The 23,448-nt window shown below is 39.9% G+C and overlaps 1 protein-coding gene across 5 annotated transcripts; it reads right to left on the reverse strand.

Annotated features, from left to right (window-relative positions):
• Positions 1-1,894: 1,894 nt before the first annotated feature.
• Positions 1,895-23,008, reverse strand: foxn1 (forkhead box N1). Of its 5 annotated transcripts, none has more exons than XM_085243299.1 (9): positions 22,851-23,008; positions 10,522-10,603; positions 9,606-9,902; positions 9,318-9,413; positions 9,046-9,167; positions 8,826-8,922; positions 4,595-4,811; positions 4,038-4,499; positions 1,895-3,669 (listed from the first exon to the last, which is right to left on the reverse strand). In XM_085243299.1, the coding sequence occupies exons 1-9, from the start codon at positions 23,006-23,008 to the stop codon at positions 3,359-3,361; spliced, it is 1,842 nt and encodes a 613-aa protein (XP_085099425.1). In that variant the 3' UTR covers positions 1,895-3,358. The 5 variants fall into 5 exon arrangements, with proteins under 5 accessions (XP_085099425.1, XP_085099426.1, XP_085099427.1 ...); XM_085243300.1 differs by having other exon boundaries at positions 4,604-4,811; positions 22,851-22,944; XM_085243301.1 differs by lacking the exon at positions 22,851-23,008 and adding an exon at positions 18,511-18,597.
• Positions 23,009-23,448: the final 440 nt, after the last annotated feature.

The raw sequence follows: 23,448 nt of genomic DNA on the forward strand, positions 1-23,448 counted from the left end.
GAGGTACAGACGATACTATTGACTGAACTTGATTACCTTTAAATGGACTGCAGTGGTTTATAAATTCCCTAGACTGCAGACTTTCCATTTAACATCCTCTACACTTTAAGATCCGCAGGTCGTTTGTGTGCTTTTACTTGGAATTCTTCTTCCTTTGACTTATTTGATGTAGAAAACAGTCAAATGCACACAGAAAGTAAAGCATGTCCAAAGATTATTCCTAACACGCAACAAGCAAAACGTGTTTTTGTCGCCATCTTCTGTAGCAACAGTCTTACTGCACCGTTATTATTGCATCTCCCACTGTATCACTCATCAATCATCAGCATCTTTTCTTTCTTTTTTTCCCTCTCAGCACATACTGTGCATGGTTTGAGCCAGTGAGTACATGATACACAGACTCTGGTCAATGGTGTATAAACATGAAACAACAAGGGGTTTTTTGGACACCCAGAGGCAGTGGAAACCTTTCAGAGCAAAATTAGCAACCATGTAAGGTCATATTTCCAACCACCTGGTTTCATCCAAATATCTATCATCGACAGAATATTCTAACGGTTTCCAACTGTTTTCTTCTAATAGCAGGTAAAAGCAGGTGTAACTAATCACATTAATGAAGCTTGGTGCTGTTCTGCTTAGAAACTAAGCCTTCATTAACGTGATTAGTAACACCTGCCTTATCTTGCTGACTAGTTCAAGTCAAAAACAGCTGCTGTGAAGAAGGTTTGTTGTGTTTGTTTGCTGCTTGTTGCTGATCAGGGAGTGAGCCGCAGGAAGAAGCAATGAACCAAAACACATGCACTTTGTAAACCTCTAATACTGAATAGTCTAATTCATCAGGAGCTATAAGAAGAAATGGAGGCGGAAAAATGTTTCAGACAATAACTATACACGAGCTCTTCTGTCCTATCAGCTGAACTGTGACTGCATGCAGTGAAAATCTCAACAACCAATTTCATCAGAGTCTGTTGCAGCGATGGCTTCAACAGTGGCGTGTCTAGAAAATTTTTGTTGGGGGGCCAGGTAGGGGCACAGATTTGGAGAAGGGTGGCAGATGTAATTGGCAGATAATGTTAAAAAAAATTCTACCAACCGTTAACCATAATTCAGTAACCCTATAAACCTAATAACCAAATGCACTTTTAACTCTTATTAGAATGAGATTTTAACCACTACGGTGCAAAGTTTTTAGATACTCTGTTGATAAAGTACAAGAGATACAATCAGTGCTTTGTCAGTGCTTATTCAGCATTCAAGGACAGCAATATTTGCATAGTATTTTTACTGACATATAGTGCACATATGTTTTGGGCAAAAATATTTTTGAATATTAAAATACGAACATTTTTAACATACAATTGGGAAATTAGCCAATGCAAAACTTTTTCTGCCTATTAAAAAAAGAAGATAATCTTCTCACAAACTGGTGTTTGATTTTGAAACAGGAAAAAAGTGGAGAAACAACTGAAAAGACTAACATTTGAATAAAACCTGAAAGCAAGTAAATACTTTCTATGCTGCCTTATGGTAAACTTTGGTAATATTGATGTATAAAGAACAACACTGGCTGATGATGAAATACAGTCAGCTGGCATGGTGACACTGCCAGTATTAACCTGCAGGGCTGGACTGGGACAAAAAATTGGGCATTTTGACTACAGACCAGCCCACCAGGTATTAAAGCCATAAAGCCTTTGAATGAAAACAAACGCTGTTGTGACAGTGATGTATAGTCTTTTTGGTATATGTATGATTTCTATACATTTTACGTCAGATAAAAACTTTGTTCGCAAGATTCAGATAATTATTTAATAAAAGCTAGATATTTTAAATGAGAATAAGAAATAAAAATATTTCTTTGTGCCCCCCTTTCCCTGTTAATGCCCTACCTGGCCCCCCTGGCAAAACTTTCCTAGACCCGCCCCTGCAGTTACCAGCTGTCAGCTGCTTAAAAAAGGAGCCTGGTGTTATTTGTCTCCCAGAAACAGTTCATAACTTCAACTCATTCATGTCACCTAAAAGGTAAACCTGTTTCTCCATCACCTGTTCAGCTCTGATGCTTCAGTAAGGACATCTCCTGGTTTCATCTTCATGTTTCCCTCTCACCAGATATACAAACTGATATCATGACCAGCAGGTTTACAGCTGTGGCTCCAGCAAACATCAGCTGATACTAGAAATTAATATTAAATAAATTCTAACAACAGCTGATCAAGCTTAAACGTGCTGCTGTTGTTTAGGGCGACATCCGCTGGTTTCCTCTTTCTGGCGCAAAGTGGGCGATAAACAAACAAGAGAGAAAAGCCGATCAGCTGATCACTGATCAGTTTCATGATTGAAGTTGCAACAGGAGAGGGAGGGTGAGAGGATGAGAGAAGAAGAGGCAGCTGTGCAGCCTAACGACAGAATAAATCCAGCTTTGTGTCTTTTTTTCATTCTAGCTGAAGTACGGGACAAACTGCGTCTCTTCTCAGCTCAATACGAGACGCATAATATTTTCTCTGAATGAGGGACCATTCCATTTTTAAGGAGCCGTTGGCAACTCTACCAACTAACCTTATGAATACAATAAAGTTCACTATCAGTAACATCATAGCACCCACACAGCTGTATAGAAACTCTGTCATGCTAGCTCACGCAGTACGAGTTATTGTAACTGACTGTAAAAAGTCAGCACAACGAAAATAAACTCCACCTAAACTTGGTTTATATATGACCCAGAGAGACTGCAGGTCATAACTTCTTATCTGAAGTTCAGTTCACCTGACACTCGGACTGGCGGCCGCCTCGGGTCTCTCCTCCTCCTGCTTTCCCTCATCCACCTGTTGCCTCTGTGGAAGCTCCGCCATAGCCACCACCAAACAACTGAGTTATTTTTACACATCGGCCAGCATCTGGCCAATCCACCACCTCTCATTGTTCATGCCGTTACAAAATAAATAAATAAATAAGTCATCAGCCCACCGGACAAATGCCCGGTATGCCCGATGGCCAGTCCAGCTATGTTAACCTGCTAATCTTTCGCAGAAAAATTGTTTTCTGTGGTGCCGTCTTTCGTGCTTGGCTCTCCTACCTTTGCTAACACGATGCTCATAGTGCAGAAGCCGATGCTGCATTCAGTTACACTCGGATATCTGAGCTTCACTATGAAACATAATCATACATTTGATATTTAATTGAATTTTATTGTTTTAGCTTCGGGGTGGCCAGTCTGGTTTGGGGGGGCCCCCCAAGGCCACCCCGCTGGACACGCCACGGGGCTTAAATTACCACCAATCATACACTGTAGTGTGAAACTGCTTGAAACTATATTCCTCGTTCAGACTCACATGGTACATCAAATCCATAGAGCGAAGGTTTACATTAAAGAGACGGATGCAGTGCAGGAGGTCAGATACCCAGCCAAGCTTTCCACTCCTGAATATAATACGGGATTTAGTCCGTTAAAACAGCCATGCTGCTCCACATTTCGCCCTTCGTCCCCGTCCTCGTACTCCGCTTCACAACGACCGCTGGCAACCACAGCTGATGTCTGACTGATGGGAGGCACGACATGCAGGCCGCTGCTCTGGATGTGGTGGTTCTGAGGGACAAAGGTAGCGGACGAGCTTGTGCTAACTTGTGGTTCTGCCACCAGACTGTCGACTCTCAGCTCCTCCCACAGGTTACCTGCAAAAAAGGAACCACAGGTCATATTTTAGAGAGCAACACCAATCATTATTTAGCAGGGATGCTACACTCACACAACAGTTTGCTATTTTGTTATTTTTACAGTTAAAGCAGCCTGCAGAAATGCAGACTGATCTAAAGTTGTGTAAAAGATTATGATGGGCTTTGTCTACCAAGCAAGGAACTCAACTCTTCAGTGCTCTCTGGTGGGCAAACTATGCAACTAAGACACAGCTCCTAAATTCCCTTTTCTTTCCTATCAGCTTTTAAACCAGTTTGTCAGTATCAGTAATAAATATCTGCTGAAGCTTGCACAAGCAAATCTTGGTGCACTCATTTTCCCTCCGTATTGTCCCTGTCTTTCATACCTTGCAGCTGAAGGTCAGTCAGACTGGGGTTGAGCATGTCAATGTCATAAGTGGTGTCTCCCTCCAGCAGAAACTCCTGCATGGTGGTCCTGGGCTCAACACTGTAATCACACTGGAGAGCATTGTTATAAACAGGTGGTATCTTCCCAGCTACCGGTGAGTTGAGGCTTCCAGTGGATGATGGGATACCGGCTGCAGGCTGCTGTCCACAGGGTGAGAAGAGGGTGAATGAGTTGCTGGGGTGTGTGACAGCAGGGGGGAGGTAGAAGGGCTGCTGAGGCTGAAGGTGAGCATAATGTGACTGGCAAATGGGCTGGCATGCTGGGCGAAGCTCAGCTGGAGTACAAGTAAAAGCGGAGGGGTTGTAGACGGGGGTCGCTCTGGTTAATGTGCCTGATTTGGGGTTTGGTGGCACAGACCTGAGTCTTTCCGGTCTTTCTCCCAGTAGTCGATCAAGATCTTCTACAGGAAAAGTAAAACAAGCAAAATAAGTAGTAGAAAAGAATCTTCTGTATACCTTAATTTCTACTCTGCAATTTCTCAGGTTGGATACCTACGGGACTGACCTGGCTTTGCCATGCTCCTGCGAATAGTAACGGGGTCTTTCCGGCGCCACTTGTGCAGCTCCTCCTGCATTTTCTCCACCTTGGCTGGATTGAGCGCCCACAGGCAGCCTTTACGAGACGTGCTGCCATTCTTGTTCTCCACCTTCTCAAAGCACTTATTCAGGGACAGATTGTGCCGCACAGAGTTCTTCCATCCATCAGGAGCCGTCTGAACACAGGAAGAAAAAGATAAATGAAGAACACTTATGTTAAAAGTGAACCACTTGGCTGCCGGGACACCTCATATTACTTTAAACAAACTGGACAAATTCTCCTGATGGCTCATGAATGTTATTATGATTCATTGTTTCGGGGAACACCCTATACAGAATTCCAAACAGAACATTTTTCCATAGTTTCCACAGTTTTTTTTTTCCACATCTTGAGTATGACTTTGAAAGAAACTCGACCTCACTTGCCTGATTGTCTTCCGCTGCATGTGTTACATTCTTGTTAAAATATCTTGAGAGCAACTATAAATTAATTGTGAACCATCTAATAAAATCAGGGTACTCAGTCCACCCTGCAGGGAATATTACAACACACAGTATATTAATATTGCCACCATCTGCTCTGCCAGTAAATGGTATCTGCATGCCATAACAAGTGTCCACTGAACTGCACATAAGCGATGTGTTGATTGAAGCATTTAGACGTATCTAGAAACAGCTTTTACAAAGTGAACCCAACTTTTCTTCAAATATCATTTCATCTGTCTCATGTATATTCGAGCCGTGCAGCATATGTTTAACTTTTTTTTTCATTCTTTTTTTTTTTTAGGCAGCTGTTTGGAAAACAGCCATCTATAAGCCATCTTTAATATGAATGGCAGCAAGTCTTTCAGCTCCCTCCAGAAGTTACTCTGAACCTATTGAACTGATTCATAGATGGCTGGAAAATGTAAAATATTTGTCGTTTGCAGGGTTCAAGTCCAACCCTGCAGCTGCCTCATTTATCAAAATTAATGAATAAAGGCATTCATTTTTAACATGATCACATCTGTCAACTGCTATACAAAAATTTATTATTTATATATCTCTGTTTTTACATCAGCTCTGACACAATGCGGCTTTAACCACTAAAAAAGTATAAAGGTATTTTATCCATCCATTTTCTTCCGCTTTATCCGGGGCCGGGTCGCAGGGGCAGCAGCCTAAGCAGAGAAGCCCAGACCTCCCTCTCCCCAGCCACTTCCTCCAGCTTATCCGGGGGAACACCAAGGCGTTCCCAGGCCAGCCGAGAGATATAATCTCTCCAGCGTGTCCTGGGTCTGCCCCGGGGCCTCCTTCCGGTGGGACATGCCCGGAACACCTCACCCAGGAGGTGCCTAGGAGGCATCCTTGTCAGATGCCCGAACCACCTCAGCTGGCTCCTTTAGATGTGGAGTATTTTATGAGCGTAACTAATCTAATCTAATCTGTTACTTAGAACTCCTCACCAAAAAAAGGATGCAATGCATTGATATGTATACCTCCCTCCAACAAAAAAGTGCATCACTGTTTTATTTGTAAATTAATACCGTGCGTGAGAACTGAGAGCAAATGATGTATAGCAGGGGTGTTAAACATAAGAAATGGGCCAGCAAAGTCCCCAATTCAGCCCACTGAACAGCTTTGGAAAGGAGGCATGGGTTTTCAGAAATGTTCCCAAGCCCATGAAGTGATTTCCATGGTTCCCAGAAAAAAATTGCAATATCAGTAAAACACTTAAAATCGCTTAATAATGAAAAATGCTCCATTTAAATATATGAGCTACTGTCTTACAACTATTTTCTGTTACGTTTGTTAACAATTGTATTTTTCTGTCCTTTACCCTGGAACAGCTGTTACAAAATTGCCCTTAAAAAACGTTTCTGAAGTACTGAAAGGTTTGTTTATTTAAACTACTATTAATTAATTAATCACTAAGGAAAATACGCTTGGTATAAACTGCACACATATCAATCAAGTTTTAATGGTAATTTATTATATTGAATCTTTTACACTTTAAATTCGCAAAAAGAAAAACCAAATCAGTTCGTTAATCAGCATTTTGGGCATAAAGATTTTTTTGAGTGTACACTCATGGTTCCACTTCGATTAAACACACAGAATAACATTTAGGAAGCCCATTACAATGAAGTCCCACATGTCAGTTCAGTGTCAAGAGACACTTGTATACTCAAGAACACAACAAAGAGCAAGGGAAGACTGGGACAGACACAGGAAGTTGAGACAGCTGTGAACACAGCAGCGACTAATCTGGAGTAAGGACTAGAGATGGCACGATACCACTTTTTTATGTCCGATACGATATCATAAATTTGGATATCTGCCGATACCGATATGAATCTGATATAGTGTTTTTTAATCAACAACTGTTTTTTTTTAATATCTTGCTGCATTTTGTATAAGTTCATACTCAAGTTTAAAACAACAACTACACTAAAGCTATTCTGTTATACCTATATGCAAAAAAAAAATTTCATAGTTCAGCAATACTGTTCAATCTAATAAACTTAAACCTACACCATCCTCCCTATTCTGGTTTTTTAAAGAGTACTTAGCATAAATATTAAGCAACCTAACTAATAGGGTTCCAACTCCCAGCAACAACAAAAATAAATAAATAAAAAATAGGGAACCACCCCTCACGCTCCACCTCATGATGCTTAATCGACGTAATCAACCTTAATTTGATGCAGTGTGAAAAAAATGCACAGAAATCAATTATTTTTCAAGAAATATTAAATAGATTCAACATCTTTCTTCAACAAAATTGCAGACTGCACAGATGGTACCTTCCCAAAGGAAAAAGTACTATAGCTTACTAGGGTATATATATTAGACTTAATAGTCACTATATACAGTAATTGACTTCTATTCATTTTACATCAAATTAAAACTTTGGGTGTCAGATAATTATTTATTAAAAGCTCGACATTTTAAATGAGAATAAGAAAGAAAAGTATGTCTTTGTGCCCCCTTTTCCCTGTTAATGCCCTATCGGCCCCCCTGGCTAAACTTTGCTAGATCCGCCCCTGCACAGTTACCAGCCGTCAGCTACGTAGAAAAAGATCCTCGAGTAGAAAGTAATAATAAATAAATTCTAACAACAGCTGATCAAGCTTAAACGTGCTGCTGTTGTTCAGCCCCTGGTTTCCTCTTTCTGGCACGAAGTGGGCCAAAAGCAAACAAGAGACACGGACTCGACAGAAAAGCCGATCAGCTGATCGTTAAGCAGTTTCATGATTGAAGTAGCAGCAAGAAGAGGCAGTCGCTCCATATATCGCTTGTTAAGCTTAACGCAGGAATGCTTTACAAACATTCAGAGATGGACTTACACACTTTTTTTACTTCTCTCGGGGATAACTTTGTTGGAGATGAAATGCCGGGTTGCTAGCGAAGCTCCACATGCTATCCAGACCACCGACAGGTCCCGCATGCCACAGCCGCTCTATCAGGTGATGCATACTGCTCCGACGTGCTAACGTTCTGAGGCGAGTTATGGGGTGTTGCAAGTTTTGTGAGGTGCTTTCGTGATATTTAATGGATCGGATTACATTTTTTATTTTTCTCCAATATCCGATCCAGTAATTTAGGTCAGTATCGGACTGATACGTAATATCAGATCGGTCCATCTCTAGTAAGGACACAGAGGAAGAAAAACTGAATGCAATGCGTATAGGAATAAGGGATTATCAAAATAAAACAGGAAGTAACAAACACTGAGACCAAAATTGAGACACATGAATTTGACACAGGGACTGGAAATAAACAAACATGGAAATATGACTGACTGAAGAGACAAACCATAGAGACTAGACAGACTACAACAGGAGCTCTTGATGACAAGACACAGAGACAAGATTAGAAACAGACTGGTCACGAAAGGGAGCTAATGTAACAAAACAAGAATCAGGAACTAGAAATAATAAACTATGATGCACTAGAAAATACAAAACTCAGGACTAACTAATACAAAGCTAAAACTTAAATCCAAGAAAGAGAATCAAAAGTCAAAAATAAACTCAAAGCACTGGGTCATAGTGACTATGTCACATGCTTTGTTTCTATATCACGTGTCTGTATGTTTACCCTTAAAACAAAAATGTCTTTAGCACACAAATGTTTCTTGAAAAGAAACCTTGGTCTCAGTGAGCCAACATGCTTAAGTAAAGTATTTAATAATAACGTTGTGGTACCTTGAAATATGGGAAGTGTTCAGTCATGAAGCTGTAGATCTCGCTGACTGGGAGACTTCCTGTTTTGCTGTTCTTCAGAGCCATGAAAATCAAAATGCTGCCACAATAAAGAATTTTATTTATAATTATATATTTTAAAAAGCTACCCTGCTTGTGATAGCACGGACAGTATTAAATATTAGTAAGTAAAAAAAGGTAGACAAAAGATTTAGCTTCAGACCTGTATGAGTAAATGGGCTTAGGAAAGATGGACTGTGTGGTGTCGTCCTGGTGTGACTGGCTGGAGAGACTATATTTTGAGGTGCTGGACTGGTCCTTGTTAGGATACAGTCTAGAAGAGACCTTTTGAGAACAGAGAAGAAATCATGATCTGACCACTGTGTTATAGTCCAATGTGCACACCATATCATAAATGCAAATATTAGATATTACTCGTGTCCTAAACGTCATGTCCTCTAAAGCATTTCTGAGTGCCTGAAGCAGGACACTCACCTGTTGTTGAGGACTTGCTGAGCTGTAGGATGGATAGCTCTGAGATAGAAAACAGGGAGGATCCACAGGTATGCCTGGTAGCTCTGGATATGAGTTCTGCAAATGTAAGTAAATGAAGGAAAAATGTTTGGAGAAGCTTTCAAGACAGTGTTTTTTGCTGTGATGTGGTGGATCTTTTTTTTTTTTGACCTGTCTATCTTCCTGTGTCAAATCAATCAGGCTGCTTTTGGCTGTACAAAACTTTATTAATATGGAAGGATAAAATGAGAGTATCATAAGGATAGAAACCTGAATGCTGCCATTGTACTGGTCCCAGGATGGTGGCATATCGCTGCTGTGCGAATGACTGCCAGGACTGCACACCTCATGCAGACTGCTAAAGGAAGAAGAGCACTGTTGTAGGCACTCTGTCACTGCTCCGTCACTGAACTGTCGCTGATACGGGTGGAAACGGTCAGCGTCCAGGTCCCCTCGCCCTGACCGTGAACTGATCATTCCATCAGCGCTGTGCCTCCTGCTCACTGCTGCAGTTCTCAGACTCAAGGTGTTGCTCTTTTCCTGGGTGAAGCAGCTGCCTTCTTTGGTCTGTGGTGTGAAAACCATCATCACAGTGATTTGACACAGGCTGGATTTACTTGGAAATACAAATATGCTAACTGCTGCAAAACAGGTGGCACCCATCTCTCCACTTTAATTTTAAACAAAGAATTCAATAACAGTTTTTCCAGGGAATCCCCTAAGGTAAACAGAGAAGTGTGCCATCTTTATTTATTACTATTCTTATTTATTTTATTGTTATTTAGAGTGTGGCCACAAAATAAAATGTGTCAGAAGTCTTTTTGGAGGATTTAAGACGGGTTTATTTATCCTGACAGTAGTTTAAGTTCTATTTAATAAGCATTAAAGTGGCATAAGTTGTATCTGTCTGCAAGTGGGTAGCTGTACAATCCCCGCCCTCATATACTTTGTTCTTGTTATTTTTGAAAAACTCACTCAGTTTAATTCAGAAACACTACACAGAAATGCAGATAGCAGCTAGATGTGACTCAAAGCAGATTCAGAACTGGTTTATTTGCAGTGTTACATTAAAAAAAAAAAAAAGAAGGTCATTTTGGGTTAAATTAGCAATGCCAGAGGCGGCTGCCTCTGTTTCTACCATCTGTTGATGTGAGGCTCCAAAGGGTTCACAGGTGTGTAGACTCACCTGAGGGGGTGATGTTTGATGATGAGATTTGCTGCTCGGGGAAAATGTCAGTGACTGTGACATCCTGCACCAAAACCTGCTGCTGTGAAGACATTTGTGAAAACAAGCTAAATGAGAAACGTTTGGGTTGTTGTCAGGGGCTTTAGTCAAATTGAACGTTAAAAAAAGCTGTGAAAGTAATTTAGTAAAAACTTAAATGCTGCTGGACCAAAATAAGACAACGAGACTGACTCTGGTGTCATTTTTGTATGCTAAATATAATGATGTTGTATCTGGCAGCTGCTTAGCTTATCTTAGTTTAAGCTAGCAGTGCACAGCTTAAAGACTGCACTGCTTGCTAGGATGTGACAAAATTGGCAAAAGCTGTGCAGTTAAAGCTCACATTTGTTTATATTTTGCTAGGAAAATAGGAAATTGATGCAGTGCAACGCAAAAGCATCTTTAACGCAGCCTTAGGCAAGCTTTCTTGTAATTTCTTCAATTAGTCTTTAAGACATTTAAAGCTCTTCTTTGGATCTTGGCTGCATTTTGTCCTGTTCTCTGTCAAGATTAGTCCACACTGTCGATAATGTTGATCTTTGGGGAGGCCAATCCAAGGCTCATAGTGTTCCACTGTGTTTTAAAGATGGCTGTAGACCAGGGGTCTCCAACTCCAGTCCTCAAGATACAGGGGGTGTCCAAATTCATAGGCTGCACCCTCCTGATGCCGCGTTTGTAGGCCGATTACGTCACAGCGACGCGACAAATGCTGTCCAAATGCATTTGATGTTTTTGTTTGGCTTTTTTCAGTGTTTTATTAGTTCGTGAGTAAATCGGTTTGGCTGAGATTAAAGTTATAGTTTTCACACAGCTGAATAAACGTCAAAAAGAAAACTGATTAAACAGAAGTGTGAGATGATCAAGCATTTACGCCAGTGTCCTGTTATATTTTACATAGCAAGGAGCAGGTGGCTGAATTTATTAAACTCCATCGAGACAGCCATCTATACTCCAACACAGCTGAATTAAATAGCTGAATTACCTCTTCAACTTGCCATCAAGTTTGGCAAAGGATTGGTAACAAGCCATTAATTTGATTCCGATGTGTTGGAACAAGGATGCATCTAAACGCTGCAGGACAGTAGCTCTCAAGGACTGGACTTCTACAGATACTCACCGTGTACCTCTCTTTTGACATTCATAATGGATTTGTATACATCAATTAATAATATCTGTTGACACTGATTTTCAGTCCAGTTGTCCAGCTTTTTCCATTCTTCTCCCTGTTTCCCATCTTTTAAGAATTGTTTCTCGACAGCCATCCTTTCACTGAGAACATTTCCAATGACACTTGAGTAAACAGAACTGAAGAGCCAACTACATGTCTGAGGTAGTTGGTAAATTTTCATACATTTAAATGACATGATACTGATACTGTTCATCTGCTATAGAGTTTTCTAGGCCTGTGAATTCTCCTTTTCCCCCCTACCGATCCGGTTTCCCAAGTCTTTTAAAGACACACTGAACACTATACTGAGAAATGCCAAGTTTTCAGCTACTGTAATAACTCTTTTGGATCCACCTTGATGGTGCTAAAATAACATTTCATGTCTGTCAAACTGTATTATCTTTGGCATTTTTCATAGATAAAACTAAAGATTGAAAACAATCAACTACTTGGAACAACAGGTTATAAGTAACAAATTGCCTAAACATGCGATTTAAAATCAGTTCTTTGCTAAGTTGTCTGTTATGTTTTGACACAACACTGGTTTATTCCTTGGGGTGGGTGCCCCTTTTGACCTCAAATGATTCACATTGTTAAATGGCTTAACAAACAAACTAAACATTCCTCTGAAAATGACCGGGTACAAGGACAGGGCTAAATTAAGTGAAAAAGCAGCCAATGTCCAAAGATAAAACCAATTGTTCAACTACTACTAAAAAATCTGGCTTAAAGAAATGAGGGGGTGGCTCAAGACTTTTGCACAGGACTGTAATTTGAAGTTGTTGTTTTACATTGGGTTTTGTGTTTTACCTGTGTCCAGTATCATGCTAAGCTAAGCTAAGCGGCTGCTTACTGCACTCACTCAACTCTCTGCTAGAGACCAACACAATTCCCTTCATTCTGGAGTAAAACATGACAAGAAAACTCAAGTGGACGGTGGTGAAATCTGATTCATATTGCTGTTGCCATATAAGAGGAATCAACTCTGACATGTTTGGGGAAAGCACTTCTGTTCACTGATCCTTTGTGATAATATCGTGTGAGTCATTTCTCTACTGTAAATCTGACAGCACGAATGCAGGCGTGGGAACAGCTGAGTTCATTTTCACCACCAGAGCATTAAAACTCCAAAGTGCTGGTGGACGTATGTGGGTCAGGAGGGTTATCTGAAAGTGTTATGTGATCCCATCAGAGGTGTGAGACACGTGGCCCTGGTTCCAGTAAAGGTAACCTCAGCCTCCACATAAACCAAGCTCATTAAAACTGCCAACAAACCGTGGCGCTGGGTCACGTAAAGTAAAGTAATGCTGAGGCGGACAAAGTGCCTCTCTTAGAAAGTTTGTGTGTGGAAAAGAGAGAAGTAGCAATCGTAGCTCTTTCTGTTCACATCAAAGGAGGCTAAAGTGTCGAGGTGAAAGCTGAGAGATTGACGTTTTCATCACTGTGGCAACAAATCCTCTCATCTGCTTGACAGACACTGTCACCAGCTAGAACAGATGCACTTTTAGTAAGAAAAGAAGGAGCTGTAGCGGTGGCCATAATGTGTGTGTATGTGTGCTTATCTGTGTTTCCATAAATCAATACCTAAAAGTTGTGTAGTTTTTAAAAACTGCATCTATCTTAAAAAGAGAGGTTGTTCCTCTATCTCTTTGCTCATTTTGCACAAAAAAACAAAAAAAGTTTTGTAATGTTACAAAGATCAGTGTTCATGATTTCCATTTTATTTAAACATGAAAGTATACATGTATTAGGGCGGTTGAGAGGCTCCTACACTTGACATGACACTACCAAGACTTTGATGTGAAATTTACCCAAAATGAAAAAACGCATACCTGTTCAGTCTTAAAAATCTTTCTCATATATGAAAAGGATTTTTTATTTTGTCCATGCTTTTTATGGTACTTTTGGATGACTATTAATGCACAAGAGACAGAAATTTAAGTGACTAATCTTGTGTAAGTATTAAATCTGTAAATAGGTCAGCTGTGAGGATTCATCAGCAAGTCAGGATAAAATTGTGCGCTAATAGTTTCAAGGAGCTTCATGACTCTCATGTCTGCTATTTTATTCTATTCCTTTCTATTTCTTATGCTTTCTAAATGTTCCAACTCACATTCCCTTTTAACAATCAGCAATCTAGTGAGTTTTCTATTTTATTTTAGAAAATAATTCTTTAAACTTAACAGAGCATGTGATACTTGTAATACTCTACATGAACAAATAATGTATTGCATGTATGCATTTCTATTTTTGACACTTTCCTGGATTTTACACAGTTAGCCTCTTTTAACTAGCATTTAACTGTAAACCAGGCTTTTAACTACTGAGATAGTTTGTGTCATTTATTGTTAGATTATGACCACTTGGCTTCTTATGTTTAATACATAGAGGCAGAATAGTCCAAATTAAACACAAGATCAGAGTTTTGTGCTAAGAGTGAATGCTGCAACCCTTTGATCTTCAGTTCGGGGTTATTTGTTATGTAAATTATTCAAGCTAAATAATCTTGTTTTAAATTATTGGAAATTATTTTTTTATGGGTGTAGATTTTACCACAAAGTGTCACAATTTCTGTGGTTGCATCTACACATAAGTTTTAATCATGATATAGAAAATATTGTATAATATACTTTTTGACCTCTGCAAGCAGCAGTAGATGTAGGATGGTGGATGTTATGCATGAAAAAATTCAATTTGTGTACTTTTTAATGTGAATATTAAAATGGGTTTTGTTGTGCTATTATTTTGTTATATTTGATAAATTCAGTCAGGTGGTTCGGTTTGTATGTGCTTCAGTGGAACTGGACAAAGATGATGAAATTTTATGAGCATTTAACATCTATTCTTTATCATTATATGAGTCTTGCAATTGCAATTATTTTTAATGTACTGTGAAACAATAAGAATGAAAGTGACCATTTTATTCTATTAATTCTATTTGATACTATCAACAGTATTGTTTCTCCTCCAACTCAGCATGCTGTGTTACTTTCTGACGAAGATTGTAGCACTTTCCTCAATTACTTTGTAAATAAGGTGATGGACTTGAGATCCAAAATCTCCTCGAGTGCCTCCCCCTATGAAGATGCCCCTTGTTGTCCCGGGTCATTTACTTCTTTTTCTCCAATCACACTCAATGACTTAATTGCAGTAATATATGCTATACAAAACGCAGCAGCCAGACTACTAACTCGCTCTAACAAGCGAGCTCACATCACTCCTATTTTATGTTCTTTACATTGGCTCCCAATAGATTTTAGAATTCGTTTTAAAATTATCGTTTTAACGTACAGAGCACTAAATGGCCAAGCCCCAGATTATTTATCCAAGCTTCTCACAAAATACACTACTGCTCGCCGTCTCCACTCACAGACTCAGAGTTTGTTGGTTGCTCCCAGAACACGTCTGAAGATGAAAGGGGACAGAGCCTTTCAGTCTGTGGCACCAAGGCTGTGGAACAGTCTGCCTCTACAACTACGTTTGGTTGACTCTGTGGAATCCTTTAAAAAACAGTTAAAAACTTTACTGTTTAAACAAGCTTTCTGTTGACCAATGCTTTTCATATTTTTATATTTTTTAATTTACATTTAAACTCTATATTGTGTATATTGTGCATTTTGCTATTTATTGTTTATTTATTGTACTGTTTATTTTAATCTCTGTGTGCAGCGCTTTGTGACTACCTGTCTATGAAAAGCGCTTAATAAATAAACTTTACCCTTACCTTTATGCAATGCTAATGAAAACATTTTGACTTAAAGAACCTTCAACAGTAACATGTCAGATTCTGCCCTGCCCTATGGTGACAAATTGAGCTTATAATATGCAAATTCTTCTCTAATGATTGTGTCACAGAAAAAACACCGATGGCTGTCAGTGGAATGAATAATAAATAAATCACATGTGAAAGCTGACAAGCTGGGGACAAGATGCTGTAGCTGATTCAAATGTATGAATGTGCCCGCGGCACATTTCCAGCTACAGTGGCTTGCAAAAGTATTCAGCCCACTTGTACTTTCCCACATTTTGTCACATTAAAGCCACAAACATGAATCAATTTTATTGGAATTTCACGTGAAAGACCAACACAAAGTGGTGTACACGTGAGAAGTGGAACGAAAATCAGACATGATTCCAAACATTTTTTTTTATAAATAAATAACTGAAAAGTGGGGTGTGCGTAATTATTCAGCCCCCTTTGGTCTGAGTGCAGTCAGTTGCCCATAGACATTGCCTGATGAGTGCTAATGACTAAATAGAGTGCACCTGTGTGTAATCTAATGTCAGTACAAATACAGCTGCCCTGTGACGGCCTCAGAGGTTGTCTAAGAGAATATTGGGAGCAACAACACCATGAAGTCCAAAGAACACACCAGACACGTCAGGGATAAAGTTATTGAGAAATTTAAAGCAGGCTTAGGCTACAAAAAGATTTCCCAAGCCTTGAACATCTCACGGAGCACTGTTCAAGCGATCATTCAGAAATGGAAGGAGTATGGCACAACTGTAAACCTACCAAGACGAAGCCGTCCACCTAAACTCACAGGCCGAACAAGGAGAACGCTGATGAGAAATGCAGCCAAGAGGCCCATGGTGACTCTGGACGAGCTGCAGAGATCTACAGCTCAGGTGGGGGAATCTGTCCATAGGACAACTATTAGTCGTGCACTGCACAAAGTTGGCCTTTATGGAAGAGTGGCAAGAAGAATGCCATTGTTAACAGAAAACCATAAGAAGTCCCGTTTGCAGTTTGCCACAAACTAGAAGGGGACACAGCAAACATGTGGAAGAAGGTGCTCTGGTCAGATGAGACCAAAATGGAACTTTTTGGCCAAAGTGCAAAACGCTATGTGTGGCTGAAAACTAATACTGCACATCACTCTGAACACACCATCCCCACTGTCAAATATGGTGGTGGCAGCATCATGCTCTGGGGGTGCTTCTCTTCAGCAGGGACAGGGAAGCTGGTCAGAGTTGATGGGAAGATGGATGGAGCCAAATACAGGGCAATCTTGGAAGAAAACCTCTTGGAGTCTGCAAAAGACTTGAGACTGGGGTGGAGGTTCGCCTTCCAGCAGGACAACGACCCTAAACATAAAGCCATATCCATGTGTTAGAATGGCCCAGTCAAAGTCCAGATCTTAATCCAATCGAGAATCTGTGGCAAGATCTGAAAACTGCTGTTCACAAACGCTGTCCATCTAATCTGACTGAGCTGGAGCTGTTTTGCAAAGAATGGGCAAGAATTTCAGAAGATGATGGACTTATTTTAAATCACTTACACTGGCCAGCTATCACATTTAAAACATGGGCAGTTGTATTAACAATAAAACCCTATGATGGGAAACCTTAGGTTTTGGGATCCATATGGATGCTTCTTTGACACATAACCAATGATGTAGACAACAAGGACTAGCCATGCAGGTGCCACCCCTCAACCCACAGGATCCAAAGGGTCCGCTGCCAGTTTCACAGGATCATACAGGACACGCCCAGAAATTAATGTGGAAGATTTGGTATGTAGGTCAGTAGTATTTATTTTTGTGTTAGTAGAAGGCAGATAAATTTTCATTTGTGTCAAGTTGAATAATTATTCCCTCTAAACTCAGTGATTCAGCGTTTCAAGAACCCCCATCCCACTCTTCACATATTTCTCAGCCCATTATGAAATCCTAATATGCAAATCTCATGATCTGAGGCAGTGCCAGTAACCGCAAACAGCTAAATGACAGGTAAGCTGAAGACGAGATACCAATTGTCTGGCTAGCTGAGTTGCTTTTCAGTTACGTCTTCACAGACCGGATGATTTTAAAGTTTGTGGTCTGGTGAGCAGGAAGTGGGTGGTACATTTATGGTTGTTGTATTGAATCAGTATCTGGCCTGAATTCATGTGGGATTTGACTGCTGCATAATGTGTCATTTGTATTTGCATTTCATGGGGGTGTGCAAATTAAGGTAATGTTCCAAGACAACCACATCTAGCTGGACTATTTACTGTTTTCATTTTAGTCAACTACTTTAAACCCTTAATTTGAGGATAGGGCATATGATCCCTCATTAGATCACATGTCAGTTGTTTTAATGGAAACAAATCTGGTGGCTGTCACTAAGGTATCAAGTAAAATGTGTTCATTTTCTCATGAATGCTTTTCTTGCTGCAGGCTGAAATTCTCTCTGGGTGATGTTGTGAGGATTACATAAAGTATAGGGGTTCTTTTTAACTACTTGCTATCATGCAATTTGTTTGGAATAGATGCCTCCTTACGCCAACATTTTCTACAAAACACGAGGAAGCTTGATGCATATGTCAGCAGTCAACTGTCAGAATAAGCAAAGCTAAATTATTACTGTTTCTCCCCACAAGCTAAGTCTTACGCACACGATTGTGAAGGTGGGTAATTCACCTCGAAGTCTGTTGTTATTGGGGGGGGAAAAAAGAGCAGGCAGATCTGTTAATGGCCTGGATGATACCGATGACAGTTGTGTTGGCATGAGAACGTTGCCACTCAAAGTTCAGAGGTTAATGAGGATTCCTCTCCTGCACCCATGCCAGCAGCAATACTGCAGTGCTGCAACTTTGCCATTAATAGAAGGATAATAAACTAACTCACTCATGGTAAGCATAAAAATAACAATGTCAGAAAATATCAAAGAAAGCTTACAAAAATTTACCGCAACTATTCATTTCACTTTTATTTACATAGCGCCAAATCACAAGAACACTCTCCTATATTGTAAGGTAAAGATCCTACAATGATACAACAACTAGTAATTTAACTCACCTAGTTTTTGGATTCAGTGGCTGCTCTTTCTTGTCCCAGTTAGGTTCTCTCACTCAGCCCTCTAACCTCTGTTGACAGCTTAAGTCTATTTCTCCTGTGGACCTGTGCACCTCCCACTTCCTTATACCTGATAGTGAGGTACTTCGATTAGATTGACTGTTTAAATGTGTATGGAAATGGTTGATGGGTTGGTTTCAGATTTTGGCAGCTCGGAATATCATCCTCATGTTTTGTGTGTGTGTGTGTGTGTGTGGGGGGGGGGGTGGGGGTGTGTGTGTGGGTGTGTGGGGCACTCGTCCAAGCTAGCCCAGCAATAAGAAAGAAAAACCTGCTGGAACAGGTTTCAAAAGATCTACTTGGTGCAGTCACTGGCAGCTGGCAGCCCTCTCTTCCTCCTTCCATCAGTCTTTTCTCTGAATGTTTGGCTGTCTGTACGGGACATAAAATACAGCACCGCTCACAGCACAGAACGGGCATCTTGCCCTGCTTTCTGAGCTTGCCCATGGCAAAGGCTGCCTTCACTATGATCTGTTTTCATTTAACTATTGAGTGTTCAAACAAACATGTGCACAGGTGAATGCAGGCAACACCGTTTGTGCATTTGAAGCCTGCAAGAATACAAACGCGCCACTGCTGCTGTTTCTAGTGAACAGAAGCAGTCATTCTGGAAATGTTAGTTTCTGATGTAACCAGTAACAGTAAATGTCATACCTCGTGGACATATCCACCAGTTGTTTCTTACGGGCTGCAGAATCTGAAGTCAAACTGATCTTAGGACCACCAGGCAGCTCCCACGTACATTTTAAGATCCCTGATATTTTTAGGAACTAGTGTTTAAAAATCAGCTGTTAAGCTTGAAAAGAAACTGAGGTAGATATTTACCGAAGAATGTGAGAGAGGGAGTAAAGGTATGTCAATACAGGTAGATTCCTATCCTATCCTCCCAATGAACCAGGAACAACAGCAGCCTTAGCTCGTAGCTATACCTTGAACAAACCCTGTCCTCAATGAGAGGGTGAGGCCGAATGACAGAGACTGAGGATTAGTTACAGACTGAATAAACTCTTGTGTTACAATGCAAGGCCTCTGCAGAGTGAAGATGGTGCCCAAGGCCTTTTCTGCCAAAGATGAAGATCTTGAGGAGGGAGTAATGTGGGAACAGAATCTGGGGGGCTCTTTAGTCAAAGTCTCAATGTCTTCTGGAAAATAATTGCTCTGGTGCTGTTCTCAGTTGCAATATCATGTTTTCTAGAGCTGGAGCAACAAAACAATGCCTCTGACAGCAAGTCAGAGCACAGTTTGTACGGTTTTGAACTTGACATATCTTTAGAATTACATAACACGTAAGCCAGATCTAAAATCATGACAGGTGAGTGAATGTTGTTTTCTTTGAGGGCTTTTGCATATAATTTACTCTCTGCTATATACAAATAAAAATCCTGCAGAAAAACAAATGCACACTAACTTGCACATCCAGTTTAGTTGTTTGATCAGGTCAGTGATCAGCCTCTAACCTACATTGTAAGCCATTATGAAAATGAATGGGTTAAACAATAAATTAAAAGGATGACATTTTCATGTCTGTTTCTTCTCTGACCGTCCCCTCCATGTCACCACAGACTCGCTAATAGCAGATATGGCAAAATGGTATGTACCTTAAATAGATAAATATCTCTGCTGACACGCTGTCGACGGGCATGTACTTGTTAAATTGCTTCCTGATCTTTATTTAGCAGCTGTCGGCTGGATTACTCCCTCATAAATTTTTTTTTAAACTTTCTTTTTTATCTTTTATCTGCAAAAACTAAAGTCATTCCTGGAAATTAAAAAAAGACCCCAAAATGATCAACATAAAAATGGAAATTTGCTAAACGTGTTAGCATTATTAGCCTGCTAACTTTGCTTTTCAGCTCAAAGCAGAGCTGTGCTGTAATATGTTAGCACACCACTCATATGCAGTACCTGCTTCATGACATACTTTACAATGTGAAACAGACGTCATGTTTGTGATTTGTTGGCTAATATTTGAATTTTGACCTGGTGTTGTTTTCTTGTTCTTTAAAGATATTAGTTTTATGTGTTGTTACCCAAAACATCACTAACAAATTCTACCATCATCACTAGTCCAGTCGACAGTTATCCATCCATTATGTTAATTTAACTAGTTTAGGGTCGTCTGAGTGTCTGGAGCCTATCCTAGCGCTCAATGGGCAAAAACTGGCATTCACCCTGGTTAACTAGCGGGTCTCTCATTGTGTTAGTTATTGATTAAAAGTCACGCATGTATATGTCTACCTTTCCGTTCAATAAAATTTTAATGGTGTTTAAAGCTGGAGTAATAAGACTAGGTACCAGCTAATAAATGAAGCAGTTTTTTTTTTTTGTTTTTTTTTTTGGGGGGGGGGGGGTTTGTTTGGGGGTTTCTTTTGGGGGGGGGGGGGGGTTGGTTTCTTTTGGGGGGGGGGGGGTTGCAATGATTGGCTGATCTCATAAACCCTTATTTTACTCATATCAAATGTTTACACTGGGGAAATGTATCATTTTAAGAAAAATGCTCATTTATTTTGAAATCAATGGCAAAAACACATCTCAAAAAGTTTGGCCAGTTTAGTATTAAAGCTTTCAAGTTTTCCCAAAATATTTTGCTGCTGTGGTTCAGAGAAGACAGCAGCATTTCTGGATCACGTTTACATATCGACAGTCATTTCTGAACGTGTTCATGTGTCCATCAGGTGATTTCCATGACAGAATCATGTCGGTTTTTAATTCAGTGCGGTCCGAGGACCTGAAAATTACATAGATGTAATCTTCATCTTTATCCCTTGCACACAGATTTCTCCCGATTCCACTGAATCTTTTCATTTTATGATAATATTGGGCACTGTCTCTACAGACTGGTGAATCTCTGCCCATTTTTAATTGGGAGAAACTCTGCCTCTCTAAGATTGTTTTTAATACCAAACCATGTTACTGACCTGTTGCCAATATAACAAGTAGGTAAAAATGGTTTCTTTGTTCTTTTACAGGATTTTGTTGTCATCTCCCTTCTTTTGTGAGACATAATCCTGTCATCCAATTTAAAATGAGTTAATGTTTCTTAAAATGATCAATTTTCAACATGTTTGTTCTATTGTGAATAAAATATGAGCATCTGAGATTTGCCAATCACTGCATTCTGTTTTTATTTACACTGTATGCAGCGTTTGACGGCCCATCTTTTTCATTTTTTCTTTTTCTTTTTTTTTTGTCTCTTCTTTGTATACATATGACAAAATGTAAACCTTTTTAAGAGGGATGGATTTCCTGTGGCCATCAGATCACATAAATTGTCAATCAAATATCACCTGAAGGCAAACATGCTTTTTTTTTTAAACCAGCTGGTTAAATTAAACATTGATTTGTTTTGTTTTGCATGGCCTCAAACTGACAAATTGGGCATTTGACTCTTTATTCACAAACGATAAAGAGAGATAAGGAATGTTGGGGGAAAGTGGCTGAAACGTGAAAACCATAGTGTATCTACATGTGCTGAGAGTAATCCTTAAAGCTACAAGAACAATGTATACAGCTAAATCTAAGCAGAACTTTACCTGATAGCAGACCTCCTTTATTACAGTAAGCATGAAATATGTGTGATCATTAACAAATCAGGACTATTATAGGGTGGACCTTTAATGGTGTGGCTGCACGTGCTCTTCCCAAAGTGGACGTTATGACACCAGGCCATCGACTATATTTTCTTCCTCAGATCCACAGCTTAGCCATCCTGTTTAATTTAAGCATTTGAAGCTACACACGTGTCAGTACACAGTACACAGCACTTTATCGCACACAGGGGTGTGTGCGATAAAGTGAGAATAGAGCTGAAATTCCACATTAGAAATAATGATTTATGAATGGCCTTTAAAAACTCAGGAAAACATTCATTCAGAGTGCCTGAGGCAGCGAGCTTTATCACAGAGTACTTCACATTTATGGCTCAGTGTGCACTTAAATGAATTCAGTAATTACAGTTGGTATCCCAGGGATATTGAATAATAAAATGTGCAGCTGTTTCTCCAAATGACTGTTCTTGGTATCCCATTTGAAAGAAATTACCATTTCATGACCAGTTATTAAAAATCAGAGGTGCATTAAAGCAGTAAAGCTTTCCACTTGCATTTCAGATCATTATGCATCATATTGATTCTCTTCTCACTTATTATTACATGATCAGTAGCTTGAGTCTTGGGATAACCCAGCTGTACTGCAGCATTACAGGGCACAAAACACAACACTGGGATGTGAGTGGTGTAATAACCCCTCACATCCTATATAAAGGCATAAATGTTGAGTCTTACCTCTGATAGCTGACATCAGTTGGACCTTCTTGAACCTCCATAACTGTGAGAATCAAATCCCTGAGAGCGAGTGATAGATTTTCCTTTGTGTGATGCTGTCGTCCAGCCTTTACCAGGAGCATGGTCTGTAGATTAAATAAAAATCTTCTGGGCTTCATACCTGCTTACTCCTTTGACCCTTTGAGTTTTCTGCTTCCACCATTTTAAAGTCCTTTTTGCCCCATGCCTTCACATACAGCAGATATACGGCCCCCTGCCAAGAGGTTCAATGAAATGTTTTCAATCAGCGTCATATAATAGATTTTTCTGACCTTCAATCATTTTTAATTTCTCCCACTTGACCCCTTGAAAGGATTTGCCTCCTGTTCCCATGGCTCTCCTTAAATCAGCCGAGGGGTCAGTGGTCATAATCCTATAGATGGCAATGAGATTTGAGCCCATCATTAGATTTAAAAGTAACTACAACTCTTGGATCTGCAGTGTCGCTATTGTAAAGATGTGCTTTCTTTAAGTAAGTTAAATATTCTACCTTTGATCAAATAATCAAAAGTTTGATTATCACATTTCTGTGCACTACCATGTGCACAATCTAACCATA

This window comes from Mchenga conophoros, linkage group LG14, assembly GCF_057382185.1.
Source record: "Mchenga conophoros isolate Kocher_MC1m ecotype Shallow Benthic linkage group LG14, M_conophoros_male_GT1.1, whole genome shotgun sequence".
NCBI lineage: Eukaryota > Metazoa > Chordata > Actinopteri > Cichliformes > Cichlidae > Mchenga > Mchenga conophoros.

Bases quoted from the DNA above. Each gene is read 5' to 3' on its own strand.
- foxn1 (XM_085243299.1), bottom strand. From the start codon at position 23,008: ATGAAGCCCAGAAGATTTTTATTTAATCTACAGACCATGCTCCTGGTA. The intron at 10,604-22,850 runs GTAAGACTCAAC...ATGTCTTCACAG, and splicing joins ACTGATGTCAGCTATCAGAG to CAGCAGGTTTTGGTGCAGGA. The intron at 4,500-4,594 runs GTAGGTATCCAA...CTTTTCCTGTAG, and splicing joins GGCAAAGCCAGGTCAGTCCC to AAGATCTTGATCGACTACTG.